At 42.1% G+C, this 13,927-nt stretch overlaps 1 protein-coding gene across 3 annotated transcripts in view; it reads left to right on the top strand.

The window, feature by feature from the left end:
• The window catches only part of LOC111932162 (unconventional myosin-X-like), an 89,312-nt gene that overhangs the window by 29,410 nt on the left and 45,975 nt on the right, over nt 1–13,927 (top strand). For 2 of the 3 annotated variants that reach the window (XM_086898576.1, XM_086898577.1), the window contains 8 exons: nt 250–334; nt 1,817–1,920; nt 3,244–3,373; nt 4,204–4,322; nt 7,919–8,065; nt 8,771–8,871; nt 10,675–10,741; nt 11,192–11,284. In XM_086898576.1, coding sequence (XP_086754702.1) covers nt 250–334; nt 1,817–1,920; nt 3,244–3,373; nt 4,204–4,322; nt 7,919–8,065; nt 8,771–8,871; nt 10,675–10,741; nt 11,192–11,284 — 846 coding nt within the window. Of the gene's footprint in view, nt 1–249; nt 335–1,816; nt 1,921–3,243; nt 3,374–4,203; nt 4,323–5,175; nt 5,263–7,918; nt 8,066–8,770; nt 8,872–10,674; nt 10,742–11,191; nt 11,285–13,927 lie in introns of those variants that run through there. The other variant, XM_023931128.2, reaches the window with a different exon arrangement.

Raw genomic sequence — 13,927 nt, 5'->3', positions numbered from 1 at the left:
TTGGAGTCAGGAATTCACCGAGGAGCAGGGCCAGAACTGACAAAGTTCAGTTTGTTCATATGTATGCTCAGTTGCACAGCCCCAAGGATCTTGATGTAGAATTTATTTAGACAAAACTATCATTAAATAGCAAGAAGCCCCTCTCGTACATTGGCTCTGTAGATTTACCTGTATCTTGGTCCTCTCTTTGCCTTTGCAGCCACAAGTCTGATCTTCCTCTGCTGGCTACTCTTATATTCTTTGTTTCAGAACAGGGTGGTACATCAGAACCCCGGGGAGCGGAATTACCACATCTTTTATGCTCTTCTAGCTGGTGTGAGCGGGGAGCAGAAAGGTAATTTCATTTTCTGGAATATGTTTCTTGTCATGTTTCCAGTCTAACATGTGAAGCAGGTGTAAGTCAGTTAGAGACATTTCAGATACTTGATATGTAGCTTCTTTTTGAAGGCCAGCCATATGGTGATTTCATGGGAAACAGGAAGAAGAGTTAAGAGAAAGAGGCTGAGGATGACAGAAGTTCCTTATGAGAAAAGACTTCAGGCATTCTGTGCTGAAGGAAAAAGTACGTGCAAAGTGATGAGGTAATGGAAGTGGCTAGAGGCAGAGGGAAGGGTAAAGAGTCTTTATTCAGTTGCTGAATAAAGGTGGGAGCTTCAAGGAATTCAAAGGCTGGATCGATAGATTTTCAGAACAAATCTTCAGTATAGGTAATAGTAGAGAGAAGAATTACAAAGACCAGTGATGTTGTAGTGCAAGTACTAGAGTCAAAACCTGTCTTGTTTCTGAACTAAGGGTTTATAGCTCTGTATTTGGGGAAGGGAGAGGTGGGTCTGAAAAAGCACACACTGAGAAAGTGGCAGCTGCAGCCTGTGGAAAAATCCTCTTTGTAGTGCAGCATCACCCTAACAACATTCGTGTGTGTCTGTCCCAGGCATTGCTGAGCACTGATGGTGTTTCTGGAGAGGTCAGATAGGTAGGCAGGAGCATGTTACAGTTGTACTCTGGTTTTGAGGACCTGGGGAATTTCTTTATGCTTTTGTTCTCTATCTATTAGGATAGTCAGATGGAAGATTTGGGCCTGACAGAGTAGAAGAGAGTAGGATTTCATTTTTTGGGGGTACATGCAGGAATGGCTACTTAGGTTAATTCAGAGGTCAATCTAAAGCAAAGGAAAATAGTGGGCATTATGGTTATCAATTTCTTAGGGAAAACATACAAACCAGATTGTTTTCTTCAGCAGATCTCTACTATTCCTCCCCATCCATTTCTCCAAGCTGGTCTCCCAGGCTGCTTCACCTCCCCATCTGTAATGTGGTTTTGGCTCTTGATCATCCTTGCCTCCTTTCTCCATTGATCTTTTAGTTTTCCTATTTTCTTTTCAAAATGGGGAATCAAATCTGCAGATTGTGTTTAAGATGTGGTTGCACAGCAGATATACAGAGACCTAATTCTGGTTTTACATTTAGTTTTGTGAACTATGTTCAGTTTTAAATGCTGCTTAGCACTAAATGTCTTCAGGAATCTGACTGTGACTCTCTGTGTCAAGTGATGATATCTAATTTAGAGGTCATTACCATATCTATATAGTTAAGACTATTTTTCTGTACACTTGTAGGAGCTAAAATTAATTTTTTTTCTTGAGTCAGTTCAGTATTGAGATATTCTTCTGAGTCTCTGCAGCTTGGGATTTGGCTGTTCTAAATAATTTTGCATACCATCTGCAAACTTTATTACAGCACACCCTCCTCTTCTATGAACTAAAAGAGTGGTTGCTAAATAAATTGTCTCTCCCCTGCCTCTTTTTCTTTTGTTGCAGAGAGTCTTTCCCTCTGTGAGCCAGAGACTTACCACTACTTGAACCAGTCTGGCTGTGTGACTGATGAGAACCTGAATGATGTAGAGATGTTCAGTAAGGTCATGGTGAGTCCAGTCCTAACTCCACCTGAACTTTTTGGGCACAGTCTCATGGGCTAAATATTCTGCTTGGTCTAGATCTCACAGGCAGAATTGATTAGCCCTAAGCAAAAATTTGGTATTCAACAAGTCCAAAACTCAGCTAAAACAAGACTCAATAAGTGGCTTTAGTGTACAGAAATGGGGGAATTCAGGAAACAGTTGGTATGAATAATAATTTAGAATGATAGAGAATTTGGGGGAGCAGAACCCCACCCCACTGTGGTTTGTGGGAGCCTCCTAGATAGCCTGACTCGGGAAACCTCACACTGACAATTAGAAGTGGAACAGTTTGGTCTGAAGATAATGTTCTCCATAAATACTCCAGTAAAGTTTTATCACCTGTGGAAATCACCTATTCTGAAATACCACAAAGATTCAATAGACACCTGTTTATCAGAGGTTAAGGAATTATATGCAAATTCATGTTTTATTTGATAAATGCTTGTTGGCCTGAAGGCTTTAATAATGTAGGTGAAACTAGATAGGCAAGATGAGTAGGCTGTTCAGGATTTCAGTAGCTTAGGTGTGATTTAAGGGAAGGAAACACCTGTACAGCAGAAGTTTCAATGACAATATGGCATTTATTCTTCAGCTGAAGAGATGCTGGAGGAAAGAAGAGAGCTAGAACCCCAGAGTGCCCCACTGACAGGGTGAATTCATGAAGATTAGGTCCTACCTCTTGAAGTCAATTTATACCCAAGAACCCTGGCTCACATACAGGCACTAAGAGGGAGTGTGCCATTCTTCCTCATTATCTGATAATCTCTTTCCAACCATCTAGCAGTTAATGCTGAAAGCCTGGTTTTAAATCTTCCTCCATAAATCTACTATGCTAAGAATGAATTAAGGGGGTTATGTGGATTAGAGTAAATTAAGTATCTTATATGGATCCGTCTTTCAGGGAAGAAAATAAGTGAGAATGTGGAAGCCATCCCTTAACACTTGTAACCTGTGCTGCCAGAGTTCAGGGTAGGATTTCTTCACACAGGCACAAACATGTTCTTCCTGTGAAAGACCATTAACAGTGGCAGCAAAGTCCAACCTGAGGGTGGGGCAAATGCCCACCTACCTTAGGTGTCAATAGAGTAAATGTAGGAGAAAATGTGAGACAGTAAAGATCACTGACAAATGTGTACCTCATGGAGGTGCTGTGCCATCCTGTTTCATTTGTATTCATGGTGACTGTAATTCTGAGTTTTACATTTTACACACACTGGACCTGGCTCTGGTGCTTGCACTGTACTTGGCTGTATATACAGCTAGCATTAGCTGTTTGGTTTTGCATAGACTGCCATGAAGGTGGTGGACTTCAGCACTGAAGAAATCAGAGACATCTTCAAACTTCTTTCTGGCACACTCCATTTGGGAAATGTTGAATTCATGACAGCTGGTGGGGCCCAGATAACAACAAAAGCAGGTAAGTAGGACCATAGCAACTTGGTTGAGAGACCATGCAAAGCCCTATAAAATCTCCAATAAAGTCCTCTCTCTTTTCCTTTCTCCCTCTGTTATGCTGGTCTGTAGTACCTTCACCAGCAGATTCCCTGTAGTTTAACCCTACAAAAGCATTGCCACAGAATGCTTCAGGGTACCAGTGGGACTTAATTGGTCTCTGGCCCTGTTTGTGCTCCTGGATATTCTCAGACTGAGTCCACAGCTTCACAGTTTCTCTTTTGCATGACAGAAATAGGATCAGGAAGGAGTTTGAGATAAAAGTGATCTGTCAGAGACTTTCCCCATCTTCATTTGAAGCAGTTACTAGTGTGCACTCTGTTACAGTTATCTAATCTGAGCTGGTCTGCTGAGTGAGTCCCAAAACAGACAGAAGCAATATATATTGCAGGTGCTTCAAGTCTTAAGTATATTGCCTCTCTTCTTAACATCCCAGTTTATTAATCCCATGCTCAGACTGCAGTATTGAGCTTTTACAAAAATACATCTTCTCATGCAGTGTTTTGCTGGTGCTGAGTTTTACACAGGGTTTTGCCCTTCCTGTTGTCAGCAGGAAGGCTGACTTAGATGAGTATCTGACAGTGGTCCATAATGGCTATATGAGCCTCAAACTGGCTATGTGAGCCTACAGCTTTGGGTATGCCCAAGAGAATCAAGTAAGGGTGAGTGTGTTTTGTGCTGGGGTTTAGTCACCTGCCTTGTAGAAGTCCCTGGGACTTCCTCACTGAGCTGCAAAAATATCCCTATGAGTGATAGGGAGCCATGCAGGAGAACAAAGTGTGTCTTTCCTTTTAGTGCTGAATGTTGCCAGTGACCTCCTGGGCTTAGACGCCTTTCAGCTTTCTGAAGTACTGACACAGAGGTCCATGATTCTGCGTGGGGAAGAGATCAGCTCCCCTCTCACTGTGGAGCAGGTAAGTGTCCTAGTGTATGCTTCCTCTTCTGCCACTTCTGCGTTTTCAGGCCCTCAGTCTTCCTCCCGTGTCACCCATTCCAGCCTAGGGCCTCCTTTTTCCTCACGTATTTTGCCCTTATTGGTAGCTCACGTCCCAGTGTTGACTCTGCTTTTTAGGCGTTACAGAAGAGATCATTTGCAAATGCCAGTGCACAATACTGGTTTTAAGTCACCTTCAGTCACCAGGAACTGATCATAGTTGTGTCATGCAGAAGGTGATTCAGATGCTTTGTGGTCCTTGCACATGTGCATGCTTTAACCTGCAGAACTCCCAGGTTACACTGTTTCCTGGAAAGTAAAAGCTGGCACACAGCTCCCACAAAACATCCGGCAGGTGTTAGGCTGTTACCCCCCAGCAGCTTCTTTCCAGATCCATACAACCACAAAGGAGGACTGAATAAACTGACATGTAGCTCTTGTGGTGTTGCTGAGCACTTGAGGGCACTCTTGGTGTTTTAGGTCCAAGCACAGCTAACTGTAGAAAATCCTCTGTCATTAATAAAATGAGAGACATTGGAAGACAAGGAGTCCTATTACTGGGATGGAAAAGGCATCATGTTATAGCAAAATGAACATCTGTAATGGAAATCGTGTGCTGGCACAGACTGCAGAGGGTTAACAATCCAGCACCTACATTGGCAGAGAAGCCAGAGTTACTAGACTCTCTCTGATGCATGTCTGTCTAACTTTCCTTCAGATTTCCCATGGAAAGAATTTCACAGCATCTTTAAGTATCCTGCTTTAGCGGCAGTGGAGTCTGGAATTGAAAAGATTTTCCTCATATTTAGATTACCTTTGACATCTCAGCTGTCCACCTTACAAGCTTTGGCTTCTGTGAAGTTTTTCATGTGGTATTCTCTTTTCTAAGCTAAACAATCCAGTTCCTTCAGTGCTTCCTTGTAAGTAATTTTCTAAATCTCTTTGTCTTCTGTCTCTGTTTTCCCACATCTTTTAAGAAGTGGAGTATCCCTAACTGGGCACTGTATTCAGGCTGAAGTCTCATAATGGTAGAGTAGTTGCTCTTATCTTGCTGTGAACACACATGCTAATATGGCACAAACTAAGCTTTGTCTCTTAGAAATGGTCTCTCTTTTTTGGCATAGTCTGTGACCTTTCTTTGCAGTGAAATGGTGTGAAAGTTATTTTTCAGCCTTTAGTCTGTGGTAGATATCCTCAGTGTCCAACACCACAGTTTTCTTCTCAGCTGTCTATTCTAAATAGGCTGCGTCTTTCTCTAGCAGTGCATAAGGCTGGATAACACATAATACCAGAGGCACTTCATGCAGCCTACAGCAATGGTATGCAGCTGTAGGATTTACAGAGTCTGAACAGAGCTTTCCCTGATGGTATAGCCATTCCTGACATGTGTGTCTAGTGGACCCCACACTTACTGCTTGCAGCCCAACGGCGTACCAAGGCCACAAGAAAATTGTGATGGCAAGTGGATGCTGCCATTTATCTGTCTTCACTAGATGGGCCTGCTGAACCCGACACTGGGCCTGTAAAGAGTGTTCTGCCTAAGCCCTAAGTGCTGCAGCCATCTACTCCCACCTGTGGTGGGGATAGAATTGCTGGGGATTTCTCATCATGCAATGGGCTCATTACCCATCCGAGCTTTGACATTTCAGTGGGCTGAATGGATGAGCTGGCCTAAAGGCAAGCAAAGCTGGGAGGATGAAAGGCGCCTTTGAGAATCTCGTTTGAGACATACTGTGGGGAAAATGGCTTTGCTTACAGCTGGATGGGGAGGTCCTGTTCCTGGAAAATGTGTTCAACTTACTGTAGCCAGACACACTACAGAGGCATGGCCTTGAGGGCATTCTTAGTCCCAACCTGTAAGGCAGATCATCTGATGGAGAGAAGAAATATGCAGAAAAGGCGTGTGTGCCCATGCTTTGAAATGTTCTCTTCTGTGGAGAAGGGAGGTTATTCTGTGTAAACTTGGAGCTGCTGAAGAGGAAATAGTACCTAGGAAGAGAAAGGAGGAGAAAACCAGTGTGGTTGGGTGAAAAAGGGGATCTGGTAGGCTGGGCCTCAGAAGTTTGTGAGACACTGGAAGGGATCAGAAACAGTTGGCCTGTGCCATTAGCAAAGAGCTCATGTTATTTGGAGCTGTAAAACTGAAGGAGGTGAGGGTGCATTTAGAAGATCTGTCATTGCTTGTCTGGCCTACTGAAGGAATTGCTGTGCTGGTGTCCCAGGTGAGACAGGGGAAACAGCCAGTAATCTACTGCAGTTTATTTATGCAATGACAAGATTACAGCTTTCACCCTACTTGATTATTTCATGTACTGGCTCCCTCACCCCTCAGAATTACATTCTCCAGAATTCTCTAGATGTCAACTTCTTTTCCCAGTTGAGAGTATGCAGTTTGTCCAGGAGGGTTAGGCAAAAGCTCGTCTGGGTTTATATTGTTCAGTTGAAGTTATCAGTCTCAGGTACTACCAACAAAGGTCCTTGGGCATGCCCTGACATTTGTCTCCATGTCTCTGATCTCCAGGATCTTTCCCCACTTCCAGCATCTTTCTTCCAGTCATGATCTTTGCCATCTTCTCTCCTGGCTCCTTTTTCTGTCCTCTGAGATCATGTCTTCTTGTTAGGGACCCTTATTTTCAGCCTTCTTTTCTTTCCAGAACCCTAAACTCTGGTTTCCCATTCTCAAGAATGTATGTGCAGAAGGACAGCACATGATCAGACTCCCTGTTTGTGGTTCTGTCTCATGTCTCTTTATTAATTGGAGGATTTAAGGTGTGCCACTTTTGTTTGTCCAAGTGTTATCAAAATATGCAACCAGCCCATTCCTTGTGCAACCATCAGGTAACAGGCTTTTGCTTGAGATAGCAAAAGTTTGATTTTGGATGTTCATCTGCATGCTTACCTACACCCAATTATCTACTGCCTATTATTAATCGCAATTGAAGTTATTTTTTCCACATACTATGATATCTTGGTTATGATATCTGCATGAGATGTTGGGTCAACTGCAAGAAAGTTTCAACTCATGAACTTCTGGGGCATGTGTCCTGGCTGTTGGCCAGCCTAACTGGATTCTAGTAGGATAATGCTGTTTGCAGGAATGTTTTGGAAAGGGGATTTTTGAAGGTAACTTGGTGACAGAATATTCTATTAAATCCTGCCCTACCAGTTTTTTGAAAACTGAGCAGACACCCATTTGACAGCTCTACCAGGAGTACTGAACTGAGATACCTTGCCTGTCACTGCAAATGTTGGCTCAGGTGATACAAATTACTGCTCTGGGCTTAGTTGTGAGGTATTTTGCCACCTTCCCTGTCACAGCACTTGTTCCAAAAAGATGTCACTGATTTTGTTACTTCCTTCACCCTCTAAAGTGCAGTTACCCAAAGATTATGGCTTGTCTGTGTGTGGCTGGCTACTTGAAAACTTCTTACAAAGAAATACTGCACTATACACAGCCAGTACAGAGGCTGAGAAACCTGAAGAAGGGTGGAGGAACCTACAGTTCCATGGAGATTCGTGTGGCCCTTATGCTTTCTATTCTCTTTGCAACTCATTTTTTCCTCTCTGTATTTACAGGCAGCTGACTCCAGGGACTCCCTCTCTATGGCACTCTATTCCCAGTGTTTTTCATGGCTCATTAGCAAGATTAATACAAAGATCAAAGGCAAGGAAAACTTTAAGTCTGTGGGCATCCTGGATATCTTTGGCTTCGAGAACTTTCAGGTCAGGATTTTGTTTTTTGTGGGATGGGTTGGTTTTGGAGATGTTGATGCATACTGGAAGAAGCTTTGGTGGGTTTGCATCCGATAAGGATTGCATATGGCATTGTGGAATCTCTACTCTGCCACTTTTCCCTGAAAGCAGAAAGATACATTTAGGTGCCTATTTCTGCCAGCCACATTCATATAAGCTGGTGTTCAAGGTCTGGTTTGTGATACAGACCCTAAGCAGATCTGCTGTGATAATACTGAATTGTTGATTTGTATGAGAACCAAATATCTAAATCCTACATGTACATTGTTTGCTTACATCTGTTTTGCATTGTGTGGAGGATCCTGCATGTAATGCTTCTAACCACAGCTGATGTGGGATGTAGGTTCAACAGTCATAGAGTGACTACTCAGATATTTCACAGAAGAGAAAGCCTGGTGACTTAACAGTTTGGGAATTTATTTCTTTCTTCAAAGAAGAGAAACATAATTGTCTTTAGCATGCTTTACTCTGAGTTAGGTTTACCGAATTAACCTCGCATGAGGAACAAAAGCTGTTCTCCTAGTGGACTTCTACATACTGTCATCCTCATATCCACCTGACACCACTATGTTCTCTGGCTTTACTCCGAGTCTGGCACCTTCTCTGTTGCTGGTATAGATTCTTTTAGAGCTCAGGAACAGGAATGTAAAATTTTACATTTTTTTCTTGCTGCAGGTGAATCGTTTTGAGCAGTTTAACATTAACTATGCAAATGAGAAACTCCAGGAATATTTCAACAAACACATCTTCTCCTTGGAGCAGCTGGAGTACAACAGGTAACAGTGGAAGTGGGGACCCACTGCCTTCATGGGTAGTAGGATGGAGGACATCATTCCTCCTGTGCTGCTCAGTCCCTACCACTGAAGAGGAGAGACAGCTGGGCCTTAGTACAAACCTGACCGTGGGTGTCTTGTTGAGCATTGTCCTTGTGCTTTGCCAGCATAAGTCACTTGTCTTTTATCTACAGGAAAAAGCATCCTCCATAGTGTTTAGAAACTCCAGATTTCCTTCTGTCTCATAGCTGAATAGAAAGTTCCTAAAAATAGGAATATTCTATATTCTATAGGATATAGAATATAATAGGAAAATTCCCTAAAGATAGACAATTAGACAGGTCTTTCTGTCCTAGAGATTCCTATACTGTGAAAGGGACTCTTTTACTCAGCAAGATTTTCATCTGTTTCCTGAGCTTGGGGCCTTCTGCACAGCTTCTTCCTCTTCTGTGGGCTTCATATTGGATTGTATTTTGTGAAGTACCTGTGGTGTTCTAGAGTATTTCTGCTTCTAGAGAAGGCTGATACACAAATACTTCAGTTGTTGCTTTAAAACAGAAGCCTTTATGTTTGTGAATGAAGGAATTGAATAGGGTCAGTGAGGGCAAATGAGAGCAGCCTTGTAAAGGGAGACAGTTGAATAGGCAATTCATTAAATTCTAAAGATTACAAAATTGCAATGCTATTTATGTGCTCACTTCTCAGGCCAGTTCCACCATTGCAGGAATCTTGTATTAAAAATGATACCATCATGACAAATAATTCTTTCCTGGTGGTTGCATAGAAGTTTAAGTTCTGTGGCTGAGCTTTGGAAGTAATGAGAGGATTTTTTTATTGATGACATATCAAATTATTCTAAGGCAATGTACTCAAAGCTCATATTGCAGCATATAAACTCTGCTTCCTCAGGCTTAGTAAGTAGATTCATTTATCTCATCTTGATGCTTGATGCTTTGAACCTTAAAGTATGAGGCCTGGGCTGAAGCATTCAGAGGCAATAACTCCACTATCTTCAAAATGCTAGTCTCCACCTGAAAGGTGTCTGTGTCAGAATGTCAGTAAGTAGCTTCACACATAGCCTCTAGTCTTCCTTGTATTCTTAAGACTTATTCTAGGCTTCTCTGAATTATGAAAACAGACATATCCTGTATTATGGGAGTATAAGAAGATGGTAAGGGGGAAAAACACATTCAGCAGATTTACAGAATGTCATGGGTGATTTTCAAAGCACATTACTGCTTACATCAGCTCCTGTTTTGAAAGATGCAGGGACACCCTGTAGGCTCCCTGCATGTCAGGCCAAAGCTTATCTGTGTCATCCTCTTCAAAACTCTCCTTGAAAACTCTTTCCAGTCTCTTCTCCTGGTGGACCTGTGAGCTGTGATTCAGTCTCCTGGCAGATGTGTTTCAGGCCTGCTTTCCAGATTGGTGGGTCAGCAGCTGACTCTTGAAGCTAGGTAGCAAGCTGTCTATCATGTGGACACTGTGTGGACAGATGCTCATCACTCCAGAAAGAGCACAGTCTTAAAATTCATGTGAAATTTGCTCAATGACTATAAGAAAAGCATCAGCCTGAGTCACCAGTCACCAGTATGGATAAGAAAGGCTGTCTCTTAATTCCATCTCCTTGTGTTAACAGTGCATTGTGTCCCCTATTCCTTTTCCTCAGCCATGGCAAAGCCTAATTCCTGCAAATCACCTTGAGTCCTGGGACAGCTGCCAGGCTCAGTTACTTCTGCTCTCCTACACCCCAGGACACAAGATCTTGCATTTCACAACTTTGTTCTCTTTGTTCTTGACTGGTAGGGAAGGGATAAACTGGGAAGCCATTGACTGGATGGATAATGCAGAGTGCCTGGACCTTATTGAGAAGGTAAGCAGCGACAGTTCCTAGGGATCAATGGGGGCTGCTGATTGTCTTGAGATCTTCCCTGGCATTTCCTGGTTTTAAAAACAGATTGTTGCTTAGATCCTCTTCCCATAATGACCTGGCAAAAGTAGGAGCTATTCTATCAATTGTCCTAGCTCAAGAAAGCAGATCTTGCCTTATTGTTGACAGTAAGCTTAGGAAAGGTGTCATTGTTTTAGACAGGGATTAGCATTCAAGTAAAACCTTAATGTGATTTTTTTATAAATAATCTCCACTTATGTTCTGCTTGCTGAATGCAATAACTGTCCAGAATTTTGCTTTCAGTTTGAGTTTTGCTGGGTATAACTCAAGGGTTATTGCTCAATGGTCTGTTCAGATCTCCACTTCTTGGCTTGGTGCTGTGTAGTTAAAGCTTTTGCTGACTGTAAAAGCCTGTCTCTTGTTTGGCTGTAGAAACTAGGTCTACTGGCTTTGGTGAATGAAGAGAGTCGATTCCCCAAAGGCACAGACAACACCCTTCTGGAAAAACTTCACAGCCAGCATATGGTAAGTAAGAAAATAACCTGGCAGGCAAATGATCAGTATGTTAGCCCCATCAGCACTTCAAAACCTAAAGTGAAGGTTTTGTTGATGTAAAATATGTGCTTTGTGCAGGAAATTTAAAATGCCTTAGGCCCGAACCTGCGAGTGTTTAATAAGGCTGCACTGAACAACAGTAATATGTAAAGCAACCTGAGAATGGTCTCCTGTGCACATAGAGAAGAGGGAGTGTGCATTCCACAGGCTGTGGGCAGAGGAGGTTTAAATTTGCAGCATGGGATGGAGTCAGGTTCTGCTGGTCTGCGATGGGACACGAGGCAGCACCCCAGGCACAGGATGTGGCTGCACAGTGTGTGGGTTTCTCCTGCCAGCTGACTCACAGCAGTCTGCTCCAGAGCATGTCAAATCTGTCTCCTGGGGCTGGGGACGGCTTTTGCCTCATGACTTTTAATGAAAGCTCTCTTATTGTTCCTAATTAATTAAATTCTTTCATCGTCTTTCTTGTGTTCTGGACACAGTAGTGGAACAGCTTTTTCATGCAGGTCAGAAAGCTATCCTGGGGACACAGAAACCCCACTGAGATCACTGTAGCAATCCCTTACCATGTCTCTGGTACAGCCAACACTTTGTTCTAAATAGTAAATAGACTGAAAACAAAGCAAATTAAAGCCTGTAGCATGGACTTATGGAATAATTGACTACTTTAGTAAGACCATTGTCAGCAAATATGTTTTCTAGTCTGCTAATTCAGGCTTTATCTAAGCCTGAAAACATACAAATCTGTATCCTTTATCTGATTTTTTTTAATTGGCATAGATGCAGATATTCTCATTTTTCATATTTGCATTGTAATTCTGCTAGTAATACTAATGACTTCAAATTAGAAGCAATAGCAATGACTCTTGATTGGCTACTTACAGCTTTGAGCAGATGTTTACTTTCTTTTGGCTTAAATCAAGGCCTTCAATTTAGTCCTCTGTGGCTTTGCCTTATAGGTCAAGAAATGTGAGAATGCCTGATTTACCTTCTTTTTTCTAAATTGTTGTTGGTATTAATATAGAACTAATGAATATTTTTAATGTATTACTTGCTATGAATTTTCTTCCTCAACTGTCCCAAACTCTTCAGTTTGTCTCCAAATGGAGACGTTTCAAAGCTCCTCTTTCTTTCTGCTGTTCATTTCTGAATTTGTCTACATATTTTTTTTCTCTATTCTTTTCTGAGATAAATAATCAGACCAGAATGCAGTTCCCTTGGTAAGAAGGTACCTGTGGTTTATTGTACAGCAGCATGAGACTGCCAGTATTATTTTGCATTCCTTTATGCCCCACTACATTTTGGTTGCTATTTTTGGTGATTTCTGTGCATTAAGTAGCCTTTTCATTAAGCTGTTCATAGTGTCACCTCTGTCTGCTTTGAGGCAATAGCAGTTAACAAGAACTCTAGGAAGCTTGCAAGAAATGAAGAGGCTTGGAAGAGGCTGAGTTATAAGTACAGGGAGGAACAGTGGAGAGTGCTCTAGGATTTGCATTTGCTGAAGGCAAAAGCATTTTTTATACCAGTTAAAGTCTCTAGTGCTGGCTGGAAGAGCATTGGAAGACATCCAGCCAGCATTGCTGGGAAGCCTGACGAGAACAAGCCCTCTTCTCTGTATTTTCTGTGGAATGCTGTAGTCTTAAGGAGGAAAAGTGTAAGGCTGGGATTTAAGAGAATATAACCTCTGAAACAACTGGAGAGAGGAGCAGTAGGGAAGATAGAAGAAGGAACCAAAAGTGTTGTAAGCATGGGTGAAATATAAGAACAGAGAGGGAGAGAACAGGATGCCAATCCACATGAGAGATCCAGTAGCAGTCATGTTTGGAGTGGAAGACAGGGAAGTTTGTGGTTGGAAAAAGATGACTCTATCGGAGGGAAGTGAAGAGCAATGAAATGGGATCAGTGTGAAAAGAAAAAAACATGAAAAAATTGTCAGTAGCACTAACAAATTATCAGCATCAGAAGCTGTCCGCCTGCTTCTAAGGAAGCTAAAAGATCTTCTTTTAGAAGATGATCTTTAAGAGATGAAAGAGCTGAATTACAAATAGCATCATGCAACATTTTACTTAAAATTCTCTTAGTACTTTTGTCTGAGAAAGTGGAGCATTGTATTAATTTTTAGAAAGTGTTGTAGGAAACTATAGGCCTATAGTTCTGATTTCACAATTGTGTAAATTCACAGAATATAAATGGTCAGTTACCTCAGTGACACGAGGCCTGTAAGACACTGTCTCCTAAAAACACTGAGGTTTTCTGCTGACTCACAGGGCAAGGCTAATCTGAGAGGGGCCTCACGGGACTGAGTGTTTTCTAAAGTGAAAATGAAAATGAAAAGCAGTGTAGATAAATGTAAAATGCTGTGCCTGAAGGAAAAGAGTTCCAATTTCACCTTTGAAATGATGGCCCCTGAACTGACTGCTGCTCTTCAGGAGTGACACCCAGACAGAGGCTGTGGTAGAGTTCCATGAAAATACCAGCACAGGGCTCAGCAGTAATAAAAAATTTAAAAATCCCCCAAAGAAGTAGTAAAAGCTTCCAGGAAACTAGCAGTGAAAGTAGAAAACATAGTTATGGCACTGTATGGTCTGTAGATCACCTTGACTTTGAACTACA

This window comes from Cyanistes caeruleus, chromosome 7 (assembly GCF_971803275.1).
Source record: "Cyanistes caeruleus chromosome 7, bCyaCae1.hap1.1, whole genome shotgun sequence".
NCBI lineage: Eukaryota > Metazoa > Chordata > Aves > Passeriformes > Paridae > Cyanistes > Cyanistes caeruleus.
This window is presented reverse-complemented; position numbering and strand designations above follow the sequence as displayed.